The following is a 27,449-nucleotide window of genomic DNA, read 5'->3' on the forward strand; positions in this document are numbered from 1 at the left end:
CATTACTTTGCTAGTGTGTGAGATGAGTGCAATTGTGCGGTAGTTTGAACATTCTTTGGCATTGCCTTTCTTTGGGATACGTATATGCAATATATATATATATATATGGAGAGCTTAAGAATAAATTAACTATACCTCAAGTTACATTATAGCATTAGACTTAAATGGCTGCTGCTATTAGACAATGAAAAACACAGTAAGGGAATAAGGTAAAATGAATGCAACCATAATTTAAATGAAAAATTTGGACTCACAAATCCATCATACTGTATGGAAACTCCAGGGCTCTTCTCTCAGATTATGCCACCTGTACACCTTTGTTGCATGAATAAATGCACAAATATACAAGCACACGAATAAATGAACATTATGGTTTAGCTCTCTTAGGTAATTAAGAAATAGTAGCAACAGGTAAACAGAAGAGGAAATATAGAATGTAAGTGCAGACTCACAATTTCTGGACTGTGGGTAGAGATTCACAAAATCTCTAGAAATGAAAAGAAACTTCAAAGGTGCAGACAGACAAGCAGGAAGATTTGAAATCAATAGCAATCCTAACTTTCAGGGGAAAAAATCCACTAATCCTAGTGTCCTCTAACATGGAGCATCACAGCAGCAATCCACCATCATGAGAAATCCCTAAAAGAGATTTCTCGAGCTATTATCCTCTGGATAATATTTTCTCGAGGTATTATCATCTGGAAAATACCTATGAAAGCAGCTCTCAAGTCTGAGTGAAATAGAGCCACACTACAGAACATAACTTTATAGACAACTCATTGGAACACATCTACTTCAGAAACAAAAGTGCAGAAAATCTTTCCCACAGAGAGGCGCTGAGAGCACAACATGTTAACGTGAGTGCTTTTACAGTCAGAAGATGCTGAGTATAGGTGAAAGAGCCAGGAATCAGAGGCTGTGAAGATCCCCTGGAGCGGGAAATGACAATCTACTCCAGTACCTTTGCCTGGAAAATTGCATGGACAGAGAAGTCTGGCAGGCTACAATCCATAAGGTCGCAAAGAGTCAGACACGACTAAGGTGACTCAGCACTCATATTCTAGGTATGAGGAGGTGGCCATGGTGGTGGTGGGGGAATAATTCTGTGTTAAAAGGTGCATGACAAAAATCTTCGCACAGAGAAAAATAGGTATAAGAGAGAAATGCACTTGAGATAGAGACATTCTGTAATCAGTCTAATCACAATATAAGGAACAGATGACTTCAAAGATAAAGAGGATGCTTTTAGTCCATGGACAGAAACGTTTAAATCAGGGTCACCTTTCACCAAGAAGGATGAGTCGATCCACACCACTCCGTTGCTGGCCAGTGAAGTACGTGTGACGGGAATGGCTCAGTCAGTGACTATGACATTATGTGTTCCCCTTACACACCCAAGACCTATCACAACACAGTCTAATCACAGCAATTATGTTTAGTAAATCTGAGATATAAGCTGGGCTCATAGGAAATTACAAGTAAATTACTAATGTAGTTCACACACTGCATGCTAAATCTATACTATACTTCAAGTCTAAATCAAGAGAAGTTAGAATTGTGCTGCCTGGGGCACAGGGCGCTGACTGTAACTCACCCTTCCCAGTTCTTTATCTTCAAGAGCCAGGACACCAGTGCTTTCTGTGAAGAGTTTTACTTTGACCACAGGCCGCGGATGAGTAGTGGTAAAGTCTCCTTGTGTTCCCCACCTGCAATGAAGTAGCAAAGAGTCTCTTTAAAATGCAGCATTAAGTTTTGTCTGCCATATAGATGTGTCTCCTTAGAAGGCACATCAAGCAGTACAGAATCTTTCGTGGCTCAGTGAGATTTTTATCCTCCCTTTTGATTCTGACAGATGGCAGTCAAGAAAGAAAGTAACAATAAGCTTTACAGCTTGTAATAATTATTCAGCTGGTCAAAAAAATAGCACATTAGACTATAAAACATAAGAATCTAGGTGAAAGTAAGCATTAAAAATATATATGTAACTGAGTCACTGTTGTACACCTGAAACAGAACATTATAAATCCACTATACTTCCATAAAAAAGCAAAGCATTGTAGATATAGCTATTGGTACCTATTTTATTAACTTAAATATAAATTACAATACCATTTTTATGGATGGCTGGGGAACATTTCTAGGGGTCTGAGTGAGTATAAGAGGCAGTGTCTCAGAAACCATTTTTTCATGCTGAAAATTTCACCCCAGCTCCTTTTGTAAAGTCTTTACTAGGCATTTTATTTATATTTTTTAAAGTGGAGGCAATTATCTTGTCATTTACTTTATATGTTTTTTTTAAGCTCATGTCAAAAGGAAAGATATAAGCATTATAAAATATAGGAGTGTTTTGCCATTGATTTCCTAGCACACTCTCCAAAGAATAGAGTAAATTTGTCTATGACTTTTCAAATCATCATAACAAAATTAACATGTTTTCTTGGTTTATCTTTTAATTAACAGCATCTCATCATTACCACATACCAACTCATTCTAGTCTATTTACAAACTTAACTGGCATACATTTGATATTAAAAAAATCTTATAAATGTTTCTCGTAGTTCTGAGAGATGAGAGATGAGATTTAGCACAGCATGAAGAAAATGCCATTGGGTAAAGTAAGAGGAAGAAAGACATCAGAGACGAAAGAAAGAGAAATTCAATGAAATGAAGATTCCTATTAAAAATAAATCACTAAATAAAAACACCAATCTCTTATTTTTAAAAAAGCAAGTAGTGGCACTGTCTAAAGTACTTTATAAAGCTTCTTCAGAAAGCTGAAATAGAGAAACGAAAAAAAAAACTGAGAAACGTATACCAAAATTGAATACTCATGACGTCTTCTCCTATCATGCAATTTTAATTTTTAATACAGTGATATATGTTCAGTAAAAGCAGAGGCTGTTTCAATGACTAAAGAAACTAGCATCAAAATGGGAGGGAAAGAGGAGATCCATTTAGGAAGGAAAACAACTTAATTTCTATCTTAGATTTGTAGAAAGGGATTAGCAAAGAATCTTTTTGCCATTTCATAGAACTGAGAAGGTCTGAGATAAAGTAGAGTTAAAACAGGAGTAAAAATGAAAATAGATTCAGAATCAAAATAAGGAAGGACAGAATGATTTTCAGTTTAGAGTGAGGGGTCTTAGGCCTTAATACAGTCAGGCAATCTGAATAGTAACTCCAGAGTCAATTCCCATGACATACCCCTTTCTTTAACGAGTATCATGTGGTCAAACTTGGAAAAGTAAATTTCCAAACGAAGTTCACCTTTTTAAGTTCTATGTTTATGTATCATATTAGAGAATAAAATTTGTATGACAGTAATCTTTTAAAATAATTAAAACCAGCTTTATATTATAAAATATTTATCTGTGTGTCTAACTTTTCCATAAGTACTTGAAAATTATTCTGCATTGTGGGTAGTGTGTGATATATATAGATACAAGGTCAAGGTTGCTACTGTGCTATTTAAATTTATTTTATTCTTGATGAGCTTTGGTATCCCTTATACAGCAGCATATAGGTATTCAGATCTCCTACCAAGACTGAAATTTTGACACTTTTTATATTTTTGTCAACTTCTGATGTCCTATTTGGTGATGTAAAGTGTTCAGTGAGGCATCACCAACTCAATGGACATAAGTTTGAGCGAGCTTTGGGAGTTGGTGATGGACAGGGAAGCTTGGCATGCTGTAGTCCATGGGGTGGCAGAGTCGGACATGACTGAGCGACTGACCTGAACTGAAAGTGTTCAATAGTAACCATATTCTTTAAGTATGAATAGTTTATTATTTTTCACAATCCCATGGTCATGTTAATTCTCAACTACTAGACTTGTGTAAAAATAGAGAACTAACACTATGCTAGGAATGGTGATAAGGTAAAAAACCACCTTAGAGAAGTCAAATAAGGAATCTAATCAATATACTGCAAGTAGAGACAGTAATTAGAAAACAAAGAGCTAAAATTGAATGGGAAATCACTGATAATATACAACTTGGAAGGGAATCCAGGATATCCAGTCTCAAAATCAGTAACGCCAATAAACACAAGAAATAGATGAATACCATAGGCCTGGAGGCAATCCATAAGGGTTCATCTCCCTACAAACAAGGTATAGGAACTCTAGAGTACAGGGTATGGAATGCTAATGGTCAACTCCTGTGAAGTGAGGAAAGCTTAAATAATACACTTTCAGGAAGGGAGAATCCAAGGCACAGAGGTATCAACAGATCCTAACTGTACCAGCCAGATGTCTAAATTTTTAGAGGCATTCAGCAACAACAAAAATGCAATTTTAAAAGAGTGCATAAATAAAAACACTGCAATGATAGTTCTCATAAATTGCAACATTCCAGGATATAAGAAAACTGGTAATCTGATAATTTGTTATCAAACTTAATAAACTTGATAATTTCTCCACTGAAAAATAAAAGTTAAAAAGTTACATACAGTTTAAAAATGCTTATGAATTCTATAATGAGTTAATTAAAAAATACAAAGTCTCCCTCCCTTTCCACCCAAAAAAAGGCAGCACGGAAGAAAGAAAAAAGATAATAGGCCTACTTTCAATATTCACCATGATACTTCTTGCTTTCTACTTAATTGGCATGTTTAAACACTTTCAGGAATTAATACCAGTTATTATCGTCTTGCTATTTTCTCTGTATTATGCGATGAAAGAATACACTACCCTTGCTGTCAATTTGCTTTGACTCAAAATGCATTGCCTTTTCCTTCTTCTATGAATGTATTATTTATGAGGACTCAGACTTCCAATGTAAATCTTCAAATGAATAAAATATCTACAAAGTACCTTTATGAGGACTGCAGGGTTTTGCGGCCATGAAAACTGGGTAAGTCATATACAAACTGAAATAACTGACATTATTATGTACTTGCTAATAAATAAATATGCTGGAAATTTGTATCGGGAGCCAAAAAAATATGTTCAGTCTATTCACCCAGTAAGGCTATTACTAGGAATTTATCCTAACAATATAACCATGTATAATTAAAAAAAAAAAGTATAAGCAGGAATGTATTCTCCCGTGGCATTATACATAAATAACAAAAGCAAGCAACCTAAATAGCTAATATTAGGGGAAAGATTATATAAATTATGTGACATCAATGAAAATTTTTGTTGCTACCTATGGCAGTTATCAACGTGATATAAAACCATGCATGATGTATTAAAAAAGAGGGGACACAAAACTGAATCAGGTGTTGATGTATGGCAAAAACTATCACAATACTGCAAAGTAATTATCCTCTAGTTAAAATAAATCAATTTTAGAAACAGAATCAGGGCCTTTCCTTCATTCAAAAAACTTACTGAGTACTTCTTGTGTGCCAGACATATTCTAGTGTCAGTAATCAAAGTCTAACCTCTTAAAAAATACATTCCAATACAAGATGATAGACATAAATACTTTTATTATTATATTCTGTAGTATATGTCTCTTTCCACTCTTGCTCTGCATTCTCAACAGCTAGATACCTCCCATGGTCTCTTAAAGTAGCTAGAGAAGTAGATTTATGTTGTGATCTGAAAGAATTCTCAAAAGTTAATAGTGTATTTGTTTTATTTTTTATTTTATTTTATTTTTAGTTTTTTATTTTTTAAAATTTAAAATCTTTAATTCTTACATGCATTCCCAAACATGAACCCCCCTCCCACCTCCCTCCCCATAACATCTTTCTGGGTCATCCCCATGCACCAGCCCCAAGCATGCTGCATCCTGCGTCAGACATAGACTGGCGATTCAATTCACATGATAGTATACATGTTAGAATGTCATTCTCCCAAATCATCCCACCCTCTCCCTCTCCCTCTGAGTCCAAAAAGTCCGTTATACACATCTGTGTCTCTTTCCCTGTCTTGCATACAGGGTCGTCATTGCCATCTTCCTAAATTCCATATATATGTGTTAGTATACTGTATTGGTGTTTTTCTTTCTGGCTTACTTCACTCTGTATAATCGGCTCCAGTTTCATCCATCTCATCAGAACTGATGAAAACCATGAGCAGTAAAACAGTTATGTCAAAAAGTACTCAAATCCCTTAACTCAAAATCTGTATTCATTGTGAATACATAATGCACTGTGATACAGAAGCTAAGAACTTGAAAGCAGTCTCAATCTATATTCTTCATCTATAACCAGCAGTAATGAATTAAAAATATATGTAATCTCAAATTATTTCATCCATCAACTACCTTTTCATCTTTTCATCTATCTGACTATGTGACTGGAATTGGGAAAGGTAGCGGGCATTCAAAAAAAAAAAATCAAGATGACAGATCTCATATTAAATGAACTCAGACTAGTAGGGGAGACCAACATATAAACTCAAATGTAAACAATAAATCAAGTCATACAGAACTGAACAGGGCTCTATAAAGTACACTTTAAATAACTTCTGGGGTCAAGCACTGTCTTTTTACTGGTCACTTGCATTTCTGGCTTGCCTTTTTATTACCATCATCTGTTTTTCTCTTAGGCTTTCTATCAACTGGCAATTTTTAAAAACTGTTTGTATGATAGACATACATATGGCAAATATTTTCATACTTGGTTATTTTCTACTTAACTCATGTATGGCTTTTTAAAATGCACAGTTTAAAAATATTAGGTAGCCAATTCTGTTGATCTGATTTATAGTTTTTGACATTAAATCCTACTTAAAAATTTTCTTCTTAGAGATTATATAAAATTTAACCTATGTTTCTTTCACATATTTCCACTGTTTAAATCTTCAAGTTGTCTGAAATTCACTAGTAATATTAAAATGGCAGTTTCACTTTTCTTTTTATCCTGGTATTATTTGGTTTAGAAATCAAATATATTTATTATTATACAAGGTTGAGTTTGGTTTTAAAGTTTTGGTCCTAAAAATCTATCTCTTGAACTGTGCTAATAATACAATAGTTTCATTAGAGCTTCACAAGATATCTGTTAGAACAAAAAGAATATAGACATTTTCAAATTATATTTGATTCAAGAAAAAGAAAAGTCTCCATTAATTAAAATCTATTCCAATATTTCTTGGTAAAGACTTAAATTTTTTTCAACTTCCACATAGGTCTTACACATTGCTTATTGAACTCATCTCACAGTACAGTTGATCCTTGAACAGCATGAGGGTTAATCCCCATATAATTATGGTTGGCCTTTGTATCTAGTTCTGCTCCATCTGTGGAGCCAACCAACCACCGACTGCGAAACACCATAGGATTTACTATTGAAAAATATCCACATGTAAGTGGACCCATACAGTTCAAATTCATGCTATTCAAGAGTCAACTGTATTTCTTATTTTGTGATTCTGAGGAATCTTTTTCCTTTATGTTGTCTGACTATTGGTGTCATATAGGAAAGTTATAAACTCCTTTTTCAAATAGTTTTGCTTTATTTTCAAACTAGTGACTGTTTTTCCAAATGATGTCTTCACCAAATTAACATTAATTCTATTACAGAAATTGAGTTATTAATATAATTAAAAATGACATAATTCTATGCTATACATTGCTAACTTTATTTTTTATTATTTTTTTAATAAAGAACTGGTTTTATTTTAATTTTTTAAATTTTTTTAATTTTAAAATCTTTAATTCTTACATGCGTTCCCAAACATGAACCCCCCTCCCACCTCCCTCCCCATAACATCATTGCTAACTTTAAAATAGAAACATTAAATAAGGGTTCCATTACAGAGGTAAAGGTGAGTCTTAAAGAATTATATGTAATTCTTAAGCTGTTTTATGCTGAACTTACTTTACGAAACAGTCAAACTATAGATAAATTAACATTCTCATTATTTTGGCATTTTAAGATTAAAATAATGTAATATTTACCCAACAAACTTTGCCTACAGAAAAGTTTCTGTTCATAACTTAAGCATCAAAGCATCAGATATTTTGTAGCACTGACTTAAACACCATCGTGGAAAGTCGAAAATGTTTCCAAGTTTTCTGCAATTGACTTCAAAAAGGTCTGAGGTCTCTTTCTGCTGTTCTACAGGGAATTTGCCCAAGAAACTGGATTTGGATTATTTTACTCATATTTGGTGATAAGGTAGGTATCACTCCTCACAAGCTCCAAGGATCAAAAAGGAATAAAGATGCTTGAGAATGGGATGCAAAGAAAGAGACAGGGAGAAAGAAATTATGGGTTAAGAAGTGAACAACAATGGAGAAAAAGGGTAGAGAAGAGGATTAAAAAAGACCAATCTGGAAAGGACAGCATTAGAGTACTCTGAATCTTAACCCATTTTTGCACATGATCTTTAATCTTTCTTTTAAAGACCATTTACAGTCTAAAATGCTGTGCCGTGCTGTGCTTAGTTGCTTGGCTGTGTCCAACTCTTTGGGACCCCATGGACTGTTGCCCGCCAGGCTCCTCTGTCCCTGGGGATTCTCTAGGCAAGAATACTGGAGTGGGTAACCTATCCCTTCTCCAGGGGATCTTCTTGACTCAGGAACTGAACCAGGGTCTCCTGCATTGCAGGCAGATTCTTTACCAGTAGAGCTACCAGGGAAGCTGACACACTGCAAATCTTAATAACAGAAATGAAAAACATCCTTTAAAGTAAAAAGTTTTATCACTCTTAAGTTTTGAGAGGACCTTTCAAAAACATCACACTAAAACCTTTTATAATGATAAAAAGACAATACAAAATTGTCTGTTTTTTCAATCTAACAAAGAAGAAATCTTGGGGTGTATGTTGCAATTTAAGGTAGAACAATATTCGGCAATGGCTTTGGGTGGGTAATGATCACTTTCATAAAGAAAAATGCTACAGCCTTCACCTTCATTCTCACTCTTACCATCTGTAGGATTTTTCCCTTCAAAGGACAACTCCATTTTAGTGCTCTCAAGATTGCTAGAGCCTCAAGGAAAACAGGATCTCAAAGTCTGCATTTCATTTACGAAGTATTCAATGCCATTAAACTTCCATATCCAGGGTACAGAGAATCATTATATTTGTACCATTTTCTTCTGAACAAGTCAAACAAGCATGTTAGCACAAAATCAGGTTTCAGAAAGAAAGAAGATATAATCTCTCATAAGCATTTTTCGTTTTCTCCCTCATAGCAGGGTGGTCCAGAGACATTACCTTGAAGCATCTAATTTTAAAGAGAACCATTTGTCACGTCATGCATTACAATTTTACTTGGTGAAGACAGGACAAAAAATAAGTATTTATAAAACAGAAATCAAGATTTTTAAGAGCCTACATAGAGAAAGACAAACTAAATAACTGATACAGAAGATAAATTAAAGCATAAAATCTGCTATACGCATGCAAATTCTTAGAAAGATGTTTAAATAATAAAATACAATGTTGTATAAATGAGAACAGATTGCCTAAACCACTAGTCACCTACAGATGTTTATCAATATATGTTCATACTGCTCTCATACCTGCATCTTTGAAACTTGTGAGACCATCCATCTGATTTTGTCCTGTTTTTTGACATGAAAATAAAAGGTGAATGTGTTATATGAACTGGAATCAGAAAAAAACTCTTCAAAATGTCATCAAAAGACTCCATATTTCAGTCGTGTCTGACTCTCTGCGACCCCATGGACTGTAACCTACCAGGCTCCTCTGTCCATGGGATTTTCCAGGCAATAGTACTAGAGTGGATTGCCATTTCCTTCTCCAGGGGATCTTCCCGATCCAGGGATTGAACCCAGGTCTCCCGCATTGTAGACAGATGCTTTACCATAGAATTAATGTATTGTCCTTTAAAGATAAAAGGAAATTTAAACTATTTATACTGCTTCCAACTAGTAGGTTATAAGTATCACCAATAAGTATAGCATATTGTTAATAGTAAGTTGGAATGTCCATCAGTTACTGGCATAATTGATCCTTGAGCCACACAAGGATGGGGTGCTGACCCTCTGTGAAGTCACAAATCCAAGTATAATTTATAGTCAGCCCTTCCTATACAGGCATCTGTTTCTGTTGTTCAGTTGCTAAGTCATGCTTGATTCTTTGCGACCCCATGAACTGCAGTGTACCAGGCTTCTCTGTTCTTCACTATCTCTGAGAGTTGGTTCAAACTCATGACCATTGAGTTGGTGATGACATCCAACCATCTCATCCTTTGTCACCCTCTTCTCCTGCACTTAATCTTTCCCAGCATCAGAGCCTTTTCTAATGAGCCAGCTCTTCAAAGCAGGTGGCCAAAGTATTGGAGCTTCAGCATCAGTCTTTCCAACGAATATTCAGGGTTGATTTCCTTTAAGATTGACTGGTTTGATCTCCTTGCTGTCCAGGGGACTCTCAAGTCTTCTCTAGCACCACAATTCTACAGCATCAGCTCTTCGGTGCTCAGCCTTTTTTATGGTCCAACTCTCATATCTGTGGATTTAACCAACTCAAATCAACAAATTCACATATAAGCGGACCTGCACTGTTCAGACCCACGTTGTTCAAGGGTCAGCTGGAACTCACTTTACCAGATCTTCCCATGATTAATCTCTAATTTGCTAGAACTTCAAGCAGGGGTTAATATTCTTTGAGGCTAAACATATCGGCATGAAAATGTTTTGAAAATTTATGCATATTTTTAATGTGAAAGCCCTGGAACTGCTAGGGTAAGACAATGTCAGTGTATCCCATTCTTAGTGACTTAACATTTGAAAGCAAACACTTCTCAGCTGTTTCTAGCTGCTCCAAAGGTAAAAGACTCTTGGCTGTGTCTCTGAGCAGCGGGTTGAAAGGGAAACATCAGACTGAATCATCTACAAAGGCCTGTTTTAGTTCTAGAAAAACTCCTCGGGGTCTGTTTGCAGATATAATTACTTTTTTTTTTTTCATTACTAAATGACTCTTTTAGGTGAAATGAAAATATTTTCCAGGTGCAGAGTAGTTGGGGAGCCAGGGCAGAAGTCTCTGAATTACACCAACATCTCAGATTCCAGAGAGGACTGGAGTCAGCTGGGACCATTTCTGATGGGGTTTGAGAAGACAGCCAAAAGCACCAAGCGCTCAACAAGGGTACGATGTATGGTGTGGAAACAAAGTGGATTTAAATAAAGTAAGCAAAATATGGCAGGATCCAAACCAGCCCCAGGAGCATCAGATGAGGACTTGTGCTCCAGTCCGAAGCCCAGAGGTGACATCACAGGCAATTCAGGAGGAAGCTGGTAAGCAGCTGGGTCTGGTAATTTTCACAGACCATAGTTGCCGCTGGCTCTTGGTGCTTCTAGATCCTATGAGACCTACCCTGTGTCACTCAGCAAGAGAAACCCCCATTTGTTGACTTCCAATGGCCAGTGATTACTCAATTTTGTGATATTCTCCAACTTAAATGAAAACCAGACATGCTTTTAAAAATTAAGGGCATTTAAATTGATTTTTTAAAGAAATGTTGGATACTTATGAGATAGTGGAAACTCCATTAAGGTTTCAAAAGAGTGAAAGTGATTTATGTTTTTCCCTGTAACTTGCCAAGTTGGCACTTGATGAGACATTTTAATAATGACACTAATTCTTGTTTCACTTGTGCAACCTCGAGAATGATATTTAATAAGAACCCAGTATATGCCCATTATAGGGATGAATGTTAAAAATACAAAGATGAAAGAAAACAGACTATGGCCTTAGGGACTTACCTTGTGGGGAAAAGAGAAGCATAAGACAGATAGTATTCTTCTGATTAAAGGTACCCACTGGCTTTCACATTAAGACCATAGTCTCCCACCTATGCCATCACCCTTCTATGTTTACGATTTGTCTGAGCAACCACAGCTAGACCCCTTACCGCTACCACCACTGGGTTCTGGACATAACAAGCACACATTACACATTCAAGAGAGAAGATGATGATGTGTTAAAAAAATACAGACTTTGTAATCTAAGAGGACTGGGTGTCAATAAGTGAGTTAATCAGGTATGTCAAACTTTTGAGGATCCATTCTCTTCTTTAGAAAGTAGGAGTGAGTCTTCCCTGACAAGGGCTCAGAAGAGTGAATGAAGTTAAGAAAACTTCTATCATAATGTCTGGAAAATTAGAAGGGCATATGAAATAAATGATTGTTCCCAATTCACCTGAGCACCCTATTTTCCTGATAGGAGGACAGAGGTCCAAACGACTAATTCCTGACTGATTTCTCATACTGGTGGGCAAGCAGATGGACAGTGATCTTACACTCTCTTTTTTAGCAGAAAGCAGCAGCAGATATATCAAGTACAAAACAAGACAGGTCCTGAAAACCCTCTAGGTTTTATCCATATTAGGTGGTAACAACATGGGTTTTGCTACTAGCTCTTTGACTTCTGGGAAGTTCATCTGTGTTGACCAGAAAACATGGCTGATGCATGTTTGGCTTTCCATGCTCCTTCATCAGTGAGAGTTCAGTTCGGTTCAGTTCAGTCGCTCAGTCATGTTTGACTATTTGTGACCCCATGAACTGCAGCACGCCAGGCCTCCCTGTCCATCACCAACTTCCAGAGTCCACCCAAACCCATGTCCACTGAGTCAGTGATGCCATCCAACCATCTCATCCTTTGCTGTCCCCTTAACCTCCTGCCCTCAATCTTTCCCAGCATCAGGGGCTTTTCAAATGAGTCAGCTCTTCGCATTAGGTGGCCAAAGTATTGGAGTTTCATTTTTAGCATCAGTCCTTGCAATGAATATCCAGGACTGATCTCCTTTAGGAGGGACTGGTTGGATCTCCTTGCAGTCCAAGGGACTCTCAAGAGTCTTCTCCAGCACCACAGTTCAAAAGCATCAATTCTTCGGCACTCAGCTTTCTTCACAGTCCAACTCTCACATCCATACATGACTACTGGAAAAACCATAGCCTTGACTAGACGGACCTTTGTTGACAAAGTAATGTCTCTGCTTTTTAATATGCTGTCTAGGTTGGTCATAAGTTTCCTTCCAAGGAGTAAGCAACTTTTAATTTCATGGCTGCAATCACCATTTGCAGTGATTCTGGAGCCCAGAAAAATAAAGTCAGCCACTGTTCCACTGTTTCCCCATCTATTTAGTTATTTTCACATGGTACCCAGTCTTGAGGTAGGAAGCACTTTGCAGAACGTCTCATCCAAGTCTGAGATGTAAGACAATTTGAATTCTTAAAATGTTTACTGACTCTTTACAGGTTTTCTTTGAAAGAAATTCTGAAACAAAATAAAATTAAAACTCCAGTTCTTACAGTACTTTGCAGCAGTAAAAAGCTGATGGCTATGTCAGTCAACCTAAGAACCTTATAGTCTAGGTATAGCTTTTGTCATCAATATACCAGTTGGAAATCTGATCTAGAGAAGAATTTCTTAAGATTCAAAACTACCTGGCAGGCTTCTCCTCACTTTTGGTTGGGACGTGCAGAAGGAGGATTGGGATTTTTTGTTTGTTTTCATTTTTTTTTTTCCCTTCATCCACTCTGTCCTTGAGCTACTATGGTTATCAACAATCTTATTTTTATATGGTGGAGATAATTATTGTTTTTCACTTGCTATGTCATGTCTGACTCTTTGCAACCCCATGGAGTGCAGCATGCCAGGCTTTCCTATCCTTCTCTATCTCCCAGAGTTTGCTCAAATTCATGTTCATTGATTTGGCAATGCTATCTATCTCATTCCCTGTCACCTTCTTCTTTTGCTTTCAATCCTTCCAAACATCAGAGTTTTTTTCCAATGAGTTAGCTCTTCGCATCAGGTGACCAAAGTATTGGAGCTTCGGCTTCAAATATTCAGGGTTGATTTCCTTTAGGATTGACTGGTTTGATCTCTTTACTTGTCTTTCTGCTGAGAACTCAAGAATTACTTTCTCAAAAAGACTTCCCTAACCATCTCCATTTGCAGCACAGGACAATCCCCCAAAGAAGTAAGATTACTGTGCCATTTATTTTGCCTAGGATCATATTCCTTTTCCATAAAGCAGTTACTTACTTTGTAATTATATGTTCCTGGATGTTTCCTTGTTAAGGTATATCTCTGCTTTAGATTTCAAGTGCCATTGCTATAGCCATTAATTAAAATTAATTTTTTAAATGTATAGTTGATTTACTAGCTATTTCTGATTTTAATCATTTCAAATCCAGTACCTGTGTGACACTTAGTACAGAACTCAGCTCAGCAACTCTCTGTTGCATGAATGACACCATATGCTTTATTCTAACCAGTCTTCAAAGAACCAGGAAGTGAGTCAGAGGCTGAATAACCAAGTTTGGTTTACAGTATATTTTGCTGGGCTATACTGTTGTCTCTTGGTGTCTGTGAGAGACGAGTTCCAGTGTGTCCCTCAGATACCAGAATCCGTGGATGCTCAAGCCCCTCATATAAAACTAGGCAGGTAGAGTCGACACCCTTGGTATGTGGTGGGTTCACACATCTGCTGATTTTACCAACTGAGGACCTAGTGTGATTGGCTGAAACTGTGGACATGGAACCCATGGGTGTGAGGGGGTGACTTAAATAGATGGAGAGTTAAGATTGGGAGCTGTGCTTCTTTAATTATTCCCACATCAGACAACTGGACAACTTGCATATACCAGAGCCTAGACCAGACTTCCACTGATATAAATAAAAGCATGGAAAATATTTCACGTTTATAGACAGACAGTTCTATGGATAAGGGAGCCAATGCCAAGTGGAAGAGGGTGTTGTTAATCACCTGAGTCTGAAAGCCATTTTTGTATTTAAAGCATAACATTACATTTAACTGAAATAATGTCATCAGTAATTTTAATATATTTTTAGTGCTTCAGAGAAATTCTCAAACAAGTGGATGTCTATATATCAGAACTGTTGAGACTGATAAACAACACATGTACATTTTAAAAGTATTTACCTAAGATTATTGTTCATTTCTTAATCTCTGTCTCATTAAACTGTGAAGATATGGAACTTTCTTTAGCCAAAATTTTTTAATGAGTGACAGGTGTGTTTTAGCAATTTATTCAATAAACATTTCATTTATTTGTTGAGAGCTGAAATTTATTTAAGCTCTTTTTGGAGCTTGGACAAAACAATTTTGTAGTATTTTACCACGTGTCTTTTTGGGCACACATTTCTTATCCTGTCATCCTTGCACCTGTGCCCAAGTTAAGGAGAGAATTATTATAGAATACATCGTAAGAATTAAAAGCTACCTGACTGCCTAAGCAGTAATCACAATTTTCTCTATGAGGTGAATCTGACACAGTATTTACTGAAATAAAAATGAAATACTGAGGCAAAGTCTATTTGTGTGTGTGCTCAGTGGTGTCCAGACTCTTTGTGACCTGATAGACTGTAGCCTGCCAGGCTCCTCTGTCTATGGGACTTTCCCAGCAAGAATACTGGAGTGGGTTGCCATTTCCTACTCCAGGGGATCTTCCTGACCCAGGATCAAAACCCCATCTCCTGTGTCTCCTGCAATGACAGCTGGATTCTTCACCACTGTGCCACCTGGGTCTATTTTGTACATATTATAAAACCAAATACTAATTTAAAATCAGAAAACACTGTTTCCAGTTTCCCTTTGAAGACTTCACAAACATTAACCAATCAAATCATATGTCTGATATGTTTATAACTTCAGAAGAAAATTTAATTGTGGATTATATTTCAAATTCAACCAGCTAAAGACACATTTGTCATGTTTTTTCAATGGAAGCATACAGACCTCAGGGCTTCCCCAGTGGCTCAACTGATAAAGAAACTGCCTGTCAGTTCAGGAGACATAAGAGATGTGGGTTCAATCCTTGGGTCAGGAAGATCCTCTGGAGGAGGGCATGGCAACCCACTCCATTATTCTTGCCTAGAAAATCCCATGGATAGAGGAGCCTGGCAGGCTATGGTCCATAGGGTTGCCCAGAGTCAGATATGACTGAAGCAACTTAGTATGCACACATAATGAACTTGTGTAAAGATATATTTCACATATTTTCAAGGGAATAATATGGTTTTAGAAAATGAAATATGATCTGGGTCCTCTGACCACCAAAATCATGTATTTACAAAACAGGTGGAATTCAGTTGCCTGATTGGATATTTCATTATTTTGGAACTGCAACTTTATTCTTCTTAATTAACCATATGTATGTAAATTTAGTGGTTGCCTCATTAATCCTTATTTGCATATGCAAAATTACAAGTAAACAATGTGGGTGGAAAACTTTTAAGTGAAAACAATCACAGTTGTGTTCTGGTTAAATAAAAATATTCTACTTTGTTACAAAAATGTCTTCTTGAAAACTGCTCATGTGCTTTTAAAAAATTAATATATTATAATAGCTTTAAAGAACTTACAATTCCAGCTTAAATTTAAGGAGCATTTTCTTCAAGAAACTTCATTTAATTTTTAGAGGAGATTTTAATTATATATAACGCTTTTGTTGCTGCACAAATATTCTGGATATGCAAGATGGGATGTCAGTGTTACGCTATTTGCAATTTGTGAAGATCTGGGCCACAGAAGGTCATTGGTACAATGTCACTTAGCAGATTGTATTTCACTGTACAGTGGGTGGAAATTAGGGTGACAACTGGCTCCTAGCTGCTTTTAAGTCTGTTCAGACTCTGGTTCAACATTCTCAAGCACGAATACTAGATGGTTGTCAGTTTTATATGCATATCTAATTTTTGTTAATCAGTATTCTCCTTATAGATTACTCTCATGATTCAACAGAATTTTGTTGCTAGTCATTTGAGGTCAAAGGCCTCATCAGCTACAGGTCAAGCACTGAGCCAGACACTGGAAAAGCAAAGCTGAATAAGACCTGATCTGCCTTTAGGGAACTCGTAGATAGGTGGTAGCGGACAGAGGCAACGGCAACACAGAATTAGAGTTCCAGACTATGTTGTTGTTGTTCAGTTGCTAAGTCATGTCCGACTCTTTGCAACCCCATGGACTGCACCACACCAGGTTCCTCTGCCCTCCTCTATCTCCCAGAGTTTGCTCAAATTCATGTCCATTGAGTTGGTGATGCTATCTAACCATCTTATCCTCTGCCACCCCTTTCTTCTTTGGCCTTCAATCTTTCCCAGTATCAGGGACATTTCCAATGAGTTGGCTCCTTGTATCAGGTGGCCAAAGTAATGGAGCTTCAACATCAGTCCTTCCAATGAGTATGTGGGGTTGATTTCCTTTAAGATTGACTGGTTTGATCTCCTTGCTATCCAAGGGGCTCTCAAGAGTCTTCTCCAGCACCACAATTTGAAAGCATCAATTCTTTGGCACTCAGCTTTCCTTATGGCCCAACTTTCACATCTGTACATGACTACTGGAAAAACTATAGCTTTGACTATATGGACCTTTGTCAGCAAAGTGATTTCCCTGTTTTTTAAAATGCTGCCTAGGTGTGTCTAGCTTTTCTTCCAAGAAGCAAGCATCTTTTAATTTCAGTCCACAGTGATTTTTGGAACCTAAGAAAATTAAATGTCACTGTTTCCACTTTTTCCCCATCTATTTGCCATGAAGTGATGGAGTAGCCCTCACAGTCAACAAAAGTCTGAAATGCAGTACTTGGGTGCAATCTCAAAAATGACAGAATGATCTTGGTTTGTTTCTAGCAAGATCATTCTATATCATAGTTTTCAAAGTCTATGCCCCAACCACTAATGCTGAAGAAGATGAAGTCAAACTGTTCTGAAGTCGCTCAGTTGTGTCTGACTCTTTGCGACCTCGTGGACTGTAGCCCACCAGGCTTCTCCATCCAGGGGATTCTCCAGGCAAAAATACTAGAGTGGGTTCCCATTTCCTTCTCCAGGGGATCTTCCTGACACAGGGATCGAACCCAGGTCTTCCACATTGGAGGCAGACACTTTAACCTCTGAGCCACCAGGGAAGCCCACAAGGCCTAGAAGTAACACACACACACACACACACACACACACACACACACACACACACACAAATGTTCTTTTCATCATAGGGGACTGGAATGCAAAAGTAGGAAGTCAAGAGATACCTGGAGTAACAAGCAAGTTTGGCCTTGGGGTACAAAATGAAGCAGGGCAAAAAGCTAACACAGTTCCATCAAGGGAACACACTGGTTATAGCAAACATCCTCTTCCAACAACACAAGAAACCATACATGGACATCACCAGCTGGTCAATATCAAAATCAGATTGATTATATTATTTGCAGCAGAAGATGGAAATGTTCTATACAGTCAGCAAAAACAAGACCTGGAGTTGAGTGTGGCTCACATTATCAGATCACCAGCTCCTTATTGCAAAATTGAGGCTTACATTGACGAAAGTAGGGAAAACCACTAGGTCCATTCAGGACCTAAGTCAAATCCCTTATGATTATACAGTGGAGGTGATGGATAGATTCCAGGGATCAGATCTGGTAGACAGAGTGCATGAAGGCAAAGTGGTTGTCTGAGGAGGCCTTAAAAATAGCTGAGAAAAAAAAGAGAAGTGAAAGGCAAATGAAAAAAGGAAAGATATACCCATCTGAATGCAGAGTTCCAGAGCAATTGCAAGGAGAGATAAGAAAGCCTTCTTTTGTGAACAATGAATCTGTTTCCTATCTAATAAAAGAGTGATATTTTCTACTGTGAAATTCTTGCTCATTCATCCCATATGGATAAATATTTCTAGATCAGATTAATTATCTTCCTTGTAATATGTCTTAATTTACATAAGTGATGCTATAAAACTGTGAATAATTTTGATCAATTTAGAAGAATGTGCTGTGAAGTATTACGTCTTTGGATTGCTTTAAAGAAAAGGATGAGTATAAAATGGATATAAACTTTTTGCCCAGGCCATCAGAAGCTACATGATAGAAAGAAAACAAAACCACACATGCAGTAGCTAAGTAAAGGAATTAATCTCTTTCTGAACAGAAAGAGCAGCCCTGTGGAGTCAAACTAACAAAGCAAAGCTCAGCTTGGTGTAAACAAGCTTTCTCTTTCTAAAGATGCCACCAACTGAGGAAAAATAGCAAAGGTCACTGGCTAGGTTGGGGACCTTCTCTGAAAAACCAAACCATGAAACATTCACAGATATGCCCAGGGATATTAACAATGAAAATTTAATGTAATCACTCATCTCTCTGATGATGAGAGAAACAGGTCCATCTGTCAGTACGTTTCATCACAAAAGTGATTCATCAACATTAAGCCCACAAGTCTGCTCTGAGCCTTCCAGAAATAGTTACTTTTGCAATTTTAATGAGTTTTCATTAGAAATCAAGACCCTTACTTTAAGCCGTTAACCATTCTAGTCCTACTACAAGTAGTTCAGTTCAGTTGCTCAGTCGTGTCCGACTTTGCGACCCCATGAATCGCAGCACGCCAGGCCTCCCTGTCCATCACCAACCCCCGGAGTTCACTCAGACTCACATCCATCGAGTCAGTGATGCCATCCAGCCATCTCATCCTCTGTCGTCCCCTTCTCCTCCTGCCCCCAATCCCTCCCAGCATCAGAGTCTTTTCCAATGAGTCAACGCTTCGCATGAGGTGGCCAAAGTACTGGAGTTTCAGCTTTAGCATCATTCCTTCCAAAGAAATCCCAGGGCTGATCTCCTTCAGAATGGAGTGGTTGGATCTCCTTGCAGTCCAAGGGACTCTCAAGAGTCTTCTCCAACAGAGTGTGTGCTTAAGCAAGGAGCTCAAATAAATACTGAAGTCCACCAAGTTCCTGCTATGACATGAGTTCACTTGAAGTCAGACTTAGAAAAAAGTACATGTCTGTCCTCATCCCAACCTGCCAAGGGTTTTATATACTGAAGAACTCATGAGTCTTTCCCCTAGAAGTTTACCTTGGAGCTTTCTCCCAGAATTGAGTATTTGCAATGAAATAACATGAGAAGGAGGGAAACCTGAAATGCTGGTCCTTTGTAAAGAAAGCAATTGGACGAAAATGTTTTGAATTTTTAGATGGAACCCACAGGAAAAGTTGTTTGACACTGACAGAAATGTTAACCCTTAGCTACTGATATTATGTTAATAAAAACTTCAGTTGTTACTTTAGAACATGGTTTTCAAATGTGGAAGACAAAAGGTTAAGTTTTTACAACTCTAAGATTATATATTCATGGGCTTCCCTGGTGGCTCAGACAGTAAAGAATCTCCTTGCAAAGCAGGAGACCCAGGTTCGATCCCTGGTGGGGAAGATCCCCTGGAGAAGGGAATGGCAACCCACTTCAGTATTTTTGCCCAGAGAATCCCATGGACAGAGGAGCCTGGTGGGCTACAGTCTTGGTGTAGCCTGGTGGCTTTGCAAAGAGTCAGACAGGACTGAGCAACAAACACTTTCATTTTTCACTTTCAAGATTATATTCATAGTAAATAGTTTAACTTTTTTTCCTAGACATCTATCCTATTTAAACATGAAGTAATACAGTGTATGAACAGAAGAAAAATCCTTAAGAATTTGTCTCTGCCACTCTTGCAGTTACATAAAATTTGTGATTTCCCCTCTCCACATTCAAATATTAAAATTTTTGAAGATTTCTATGAGAATTTGCCAATTGCAATATGATCCAAATGTTGCCATCTGCCAGCAAAGCTATATTATGGCAAGGAGAGGAAAATTAAACATTAGAACACAGTGAGAGTTTCACAAAGTTGCTTCAGGTAAAAATTTGCTATTTTATAAGCCAGAGTATCAAATCTTTGCAACGAAATTCATGGTGAATTTTGTGTAACAAGGAAATTTGTGCCAGGATAATAATAGCATTAAAATTAAAAAATTACTAACGAACTAACTAAAATAAAAATTGGCTAATTCTTCACTTCTCTTTTGCCAAACTTACTGGTTTCTTTGGTCATCTTAGGTCAATGAGAGCTGCTCTGAGAACAAGAGAAATTTTATAATAGACTTCTTTCTTCATCTTTCAAAACCCTCTTTAAATGATATTACGTCAGTATCTTTGATGCGGTATTTCCAGAGCTGATACTTTTGAGAAGATGGAAAGTACAAAACAAACAACACCCTCCAAAAGTTTACATAAGACTTATTCTTTCTAGGAAGTAAAACACTGTGAAGGGAAAACACTGTCACATCTTCCAGATAACAGAGCTTCCATACATAAAGAGTTCTCTTTAAATTTCAGAAAGAAGCCAAAATACTATGAACAATGGGTCTCATTCAGTAAAAGTTACCTGATAATTATCAATACTTTAGAAGATTTAAGTGTCTACTTTCTTCTATACAGAAAGCCTTAGAATTGTAATTTAAAAAATACATGAAATTAAAAATAATCAACTTATAATTAATCTTACTAAATAATTAGTGACAAAGTATCTTTTAAGTAACATTTAATGAAGAAAGCCAGTCATGAATAAAACTTACCTTAGTAGGGGAAAAAGAATGTCACTTAGGTGGTATGAGCAGGAATTTCTTAAATTGACAAACCTTTAGACTATGTACTATAAAGAGAGACTCAAAATTAGAAATGAAAAAAGGACATTACAGCTGATGTCACAGGGATTAAAAAGAGTCATATGAGACCACTAGGAACAATTACATACCAACAAACTGGATAGCCTAGAAGAGATGGACAAAGTTCCTAGAAACATACAACCTACTAAGACCAACTCATGAAGAAAGAGAAAATCTGATAGACTTGTAACTGGCAAGGAGACTGAATCAGTAATCAAAAACTTCCCCCGAAAAAGCCCAGAATCAGATGGATTCACTGGTGAATTATACCACAATTTTAAGGAGAATTAATGATAATTATTTTTCAAACTCTTCCAAAATTTTGAAGAGAACACCTTGAAGCTCATTTTAAAAGGCCAGCATTATCCAGGTGCCAAAGCCACACAAAGACAGCACAAGAAAACACTGTGTATGCTCAGTGAGTTCTGACTCTTTGCAACCCCATGGACTGCAGAATGCCAGGATCCCCTGTCTATGGGATTTCCCAGACAAAAACACTGAAGTGGGTTACCATTTTCTTCTCCAGGGAATCTTACCAACCTTCCTAACCCACAGAACGAACCTACGTCTCTTACATCTCCTAGCAGGCAGGTTCTTCACCACTAGTGCCACCTGGGAAGCCCACAATAAAGGGAACTACAGGTAAATATCCCCTATGTATACTGATACAAAAGTCCTCACAACTTACCAATAACACAAATTCAACAGGATGTGAAAAGGTCCTAATACGCACCAGGACAAAGAGAGGTTTATTCCTGCGCCTGACATATACAAATCAATGTGACATACCATATTAACTGAATGAAGGCTAAAATCACCTGATCATCAAACCAGAGGCAGAAAAAAAGCTTGACAAAATTCAGCATCCTCTTATGATAAAAGACTGACAAACTAAGAATAAAAATAATTTATTCAATATGATAAAGACCATTTATGACAAGCTCACAGCTAATATCATACTCAATGGTGAAAAACAGAAAACGCTTCCTCTAAGATCAGGAGCAAGGCAAGGCTGTCCATTTTCACCACTTTTATTCAACATAATAACGAAAATTCTACCCAGAGCAATTAGGGAAAAAAAGGAATTTTATAAGCATAGAAGTTGGAAAGGGAGAAGTAAAATTATCCAGATGACATTACCTTATATGTAGAAACCACGAAAGAGTACACAAAAACTGCTGTAACTAATAAATTCAATAAATCTGCAGAATACATAATCAACATACAAAAAACCAATTGCATTTCTGTACAATAAAAAATGAACTAACCAAAGAAGAAAACAATCCCACTAACAATAGTGCCCAAAGGAACAAAATATTAAGGAATAAACTTAACTAAGGATATGAAAGACTTACAGAAGGAAAATGATATGAAACTGATGAAAGAATTTAAAGATGACAAAAAATAAATTGGAAGAGACTCCATGTTCATGGATTGGAAGAATCAACATTATTAAAATGTTCATACTAACCAAAGCAATCTACAAATTCTATCAAAATTCCAGCGGTAATGTTTTGAACAGAAATAGAAAAAAAATTCTAAAGTTCAAGCAGAACCACAAAAGGCCTTAAATAGTCAAAGCAACCTTGAGTAAAAAAAAAGAAAAAAGCTGGAGGAATAACACCTCTTGATTTCAAAACACATAACAAAGTTACAGTAATCAAAACAGTATGGTACTGACATAAAAATAGAAATATACACCAATGGAACAGAACAGAGAACCCCCAAATCACTTCAGTTCAGTTCAGTCACTTAGTCGTGTCTGACTCTTTGTGACCACAGGGACTGCAGCATGCCAGGCATCTCTGTACATCACTAACTCCTGGAACTTGATCAAACACATGTCCATCGAGTCGGTGATGTCATCCAAGCATCTCATCCTCTGTCGTCCCCTTCACCTTCTGTCTTCAATCCTTCCCAGTATCAGGGTCTTTACCAAGGAGTCAGTTCTTCACATCAGGTGGACAAAGTATTGGAGTTTCAGCTTCAGCAACTGTCCTTGCAATGAATATTCAGGACTTATTTCCTTCAGGATGGACTGGTTGGATCTCCTTGCAGTTCAAGGGACTCTCAAGAGTCTTCTCCAACACCACAGTTCAAAAAGCATCAATTCTTTGGCTCTCAGCTTTCTTTATAGTCCAACTCTCACATCCATACATCACTACTTGAAAAACCATAGCTAGATGGACATTTGTAGGCAAAGTAATGTCTCTGCTTTTTAGTACGCTGTCTAGGTTGATCATAGCTTTTCTTCCAAGGAGCAAGTGTCTTTTAATTTCATGGCTGCAGGCACCATCTGCAGTGATTTGGAACCACCCCAAATAGAAAGTCTCTCATTTATGGGTTTCCATAAATGAGAAAAACAATGTTTCCATTGTTTCCCCATCTTTCTGCCATTAAGCCATGATCTTAGTTTTCTAACCATTGAGTTTTAAGCCAGGTTTTTCACTCTCCTCTTTCACTTTCATCAAGAGGCTCTTTAGTTCTTCTTTGCTTTCTGCCATAAGGGTGATGTCTTCTGCATATCTGAGGTTATTGATATTTCTCCTGGCAGTCTTCATTCCAGCTTGTGCTTCATTCAGCCCGGCATTTTGCATGATATACTCTGCATATAAGTTAAATAAACAGGGTGACAATATACAGCTTTGATGTACTCATTTCCTGATTTGGAATCAGTCTGTTGCTCCATGTCTGGTTTTAACTGTTGCTTCTTGAGCTGCATACAGATTTCTCAGGAGGCAGGTCAGGTGGTCTGGTATTCCCATCTCTTTCAGAATTTTCCACAGTTTGTTGTGATCCATGCAGTCAAAGGCTTTGCATAGTTAATAAAGCACAAGTAGATATTTTTCTGGAACTCTCTTGCTTTTTTGATGATCCAAAGATGTTGGCAATTTGATCTCTGGTTTCTCTACCTTTTCTAAATCCAGCTTGTGGAATGAAAACCACACCACAGGAAACTAATCAAACCGATCACATGGACCATGGCCTTGTCTAACTCAGTGGAACTATGAACCGTGCTGTGCAGGGCCACAGAAGATGGATGGGTCATGGTGGAGAGTTCTGACAAGACTTGGTCCACTGGAGAAAGAAATGGCAAACCACTTCAGTATTCTTGCCTTGAGAACCCCATGAACAGTATGAAAAAGCCCCCAAATAAACTCCTAACATATATAATCTACTGACATTTCAAAAAGGTATCAAGTATATATAATGTAGAAAAGATAGTCTCTTCAACAAGTATTGCTGGGGAAACTGGATATTCACATGTAACAGAATAAAACTGGAACCTTTTCTTACACCATATACACAAAAATCAAATGAAAATGGATTAAGGGCTTAACTATAAAGTCTGAATTTAAACAACTTCTGGAAGAAAACATAAGAAGTTTCATGACATTGACCTAGGTAGTGATTTATTAGATATGAGACTAAAAGTATTAATATAAGTGACAAAGCCAAAATAGCCAACTAGGACTACATCAAACTGGAAAAAAAAAAAACTGCTACAAAACAGAAATCAATCATCAGATTGAAAAGGCAACCTATGGAATTGGAGAAAATATTTATAAACAGTGTGTCTGGTAATGTGATAATGTGTTAATATCTAAAACACAGAAGAAACTCATACAACTCAGAAGGAAGAAAAACAAGTAACTTGACTAGAAAGTGGGCAAAGGACATAAATAGCCATTTCTTCTAGGAAATTACACAAATGGCCAAAAGGTATATTAAAGTCTGCTCAACATCAGTAATCATGAGGGGAAACAAATCAAAACCCAATGAGACATCACCCCACACCTGTTAGGATGTCTAGTATCTTAAGAAAATATATATATATAAATATATAAAACAAGTGCTGGTGAGGACGTGGAGAAGTTAGAACCCATGGAACACTGACGGTAGGAATAAAAAATGATGCAGTTGCTATAGAAAGCAGTATGGAGGTTTCCCAAAAAAATTTAAAACAAAGTTACTATATGACCCAACACCATCACACTTCTGGGTATATACGTGTGTGTGTGTGTGTGTGTGTGTGTGTGTGTGTGTGCGCGTAAATCAGAATTTGAAAGCAACATTATACTCCCATGTTCACTGCAGCATTATTCATAACAGTTAAAGTATGGAACAACCTAAATGAATATCAGCGGATGGATGCAAAAAGATGTTACAGAGGAAAGCACAGGCAGTACACTCGTTGACAAGAATTGCAGCATGATTCTCTCTAACCCATCTCTTAGATTAATGGGAACAAAAACAAAAATAAATGGGACCTAATAAAATTTGACATGGCATCTGGTCCCATCACTTCATGGGAAATAGATGGGGAAACAGTGGAAACAGTGTCAGACTTTATTTTTGGGGGCTCCAAAATCACTGCAGATGGTGACTGCAGCCATGAAATTAAAAGACGCTTACTCCTTGTAAGGAAAGTTATGACCAACCTAGATAGCATACTGAAAAGCAGAGACATTACTTTGCCAACAAAGGTCCGCCTAGTCAAGGCTATGGTTTTTCCTGTGGTCATGTATGGATGTGAAAGTTGGATTGTGAAGAAGGCTGAGTGCTGAAGAATTGATGCTTTTGAACTGTGGTGTTGGAGAAGACTCTTGAGAGTCCCTTGGACTGCAAGGAGACCCAACCAGTCCATTCTGAAGGAGGTCAGCCCTGGGATTTCTTTGGAAGGAATGATGCTAAAGCTGAAACTCCAGTACTTTGCCCACCTCATGTGAAGAGTTGACTCACTGGAAAAGACTCTGATGCTGGGAGGGATTGGGGGCAGGAGGAGAAGGGGATGACAGAGGATGAGATGGCTGGATGGCATCATTGACTCGATGGATATGAGTCTGAGTGAACTCCGGGAGTTGGTGATGGACAGGGAGGCCTGGTGTACTGTGATTCATGGGGTTGCAAAGAGTTGGACACGACTGAGCGACTGAACTGAATAAAATTTAACAGCTTTTGCACAACAAAGGAAACTATAAACAAAATGTAAAGACAGTCCTCAGAATGAGAGAAAATAACTGCAAATGAAACAGCTGACAAAGCATTAATCTCCAAAATAACAAGCAGCTCATATAGCTCAACATCAGAAAAACAAACAACCCAATCAAAAAATGGGCAGAAGACCTAAACAGACATTTCTCCAAAGAAGACATGCAGATACCCAACAAACACATAAAAAGATACTCAGAATCACTCATTGTTAGAGAAATGCAAATCAAAACTACAATGAGGTATCACCTCACACCAGTAAGAATGTCCATCAAAAAATCTACAAACAATAAATGCTGGAGATGATGTGGAGAAAAAGGAATCCTCCTGTACTACTGGTGGGAGTGTAAACTAATATAGCCATTATGGAAAACAGTATGGAGATGCCTTAAAAAACTTGAACTATATCTATCATACGACCCAGAAATCCCACTACTGGGCATATAACCTGCTGCTGCTGCTGCTAAGTCACTTCAGTCGTGTCCAACTCTGTGCGACCCCATAGACGGCAGCCCACCAGGCTCCCCCGTCCCTGGGATTCTCTAGGCAAGAACACTGGAGTGGGTTGCCATTTCCTTCTCCAATGCATGAAAATGAAAAGTGAAACTGAAGTTGCTCAGTCGTATCCGACTCTTAGCGACCCCATGGACTGCAGCCTACCAGCCTCCTCCGCCCATGGGATTTTCCAGGCAAGAGTCCTGGAGCGGGGTGCCATTGCCTTCTCCGGCATATAACCTGAGAAAACCACAATTCTAAAAGACACATGTACCCCAGTGTTCACTGTAGCAATATTTACAACAGTCAGGACATGGAAATAACCTAGATGTCCATCAATAGATGGATAAAGAAGTTGTTGTACATATATACAATGCAATATTACTCAGCCATAAAAAGGAATGAATTTGAGTCAGCTCTAGTGAGGTAGACGAACCTAGAGCCTCTTATTCGGAGTGAAGTAAATCAGAAAGGGAATGAGAAGTACTATAAATTAATGCATATATATGAACTCTAGGAAAAGGGTTCTGATGAACCTAGTGGAGAATGGACTTGTTCACCAAGAGACGGGGAAGGAGAGGGTGGGACGAAGGGAGGAAGTAGTGCTGA

At 37.5% G+C, this 27,449-nt stretch overlaps 1 protein-coding gene across 11 annotated transcripts in view; it reads right to left on the minus strand.

Moving 5' to 3' along the window:
• Positions 1-27,449, minus strand: part of CADPS2 (calcium dependent secretion activator 2) — a 574,734-nt gene that overhangs the window by 279,820 nt on the left and 267,465 nt on the right. For all 11 annotated transcript variants that reach the window (XM_060414820.1, XM_060414821.1, XM_012177054.4 and 8 more), the window contains exon 7: positions 1,595-1,706. In XM_060414820.1, the coding sequence (XP_060270803.1) occupies positions 1,595-1,706 (112 nt within the window). The remainder of the gene's footprint in view (positions 1-1,594; positions 1,707-27,449) is intronic.

The sequence above is a fragment of the Ovis aries genome, chromosome 4 (assembly GCF_016772045.2).
Source record: "Ovis aries strain OAR_USU_Benz2616 breed Rambouillet chromosome 4, ARS-UI_Ramb_v3.0, whole genome shotgun sequence".
In the NCBI taxonomy this organism is placed as follows: Eukaryota; Metazoa; Chordata; class Mammalia; order Artiodactyla; family Bovidae; genus Ovis; species Ovis aries.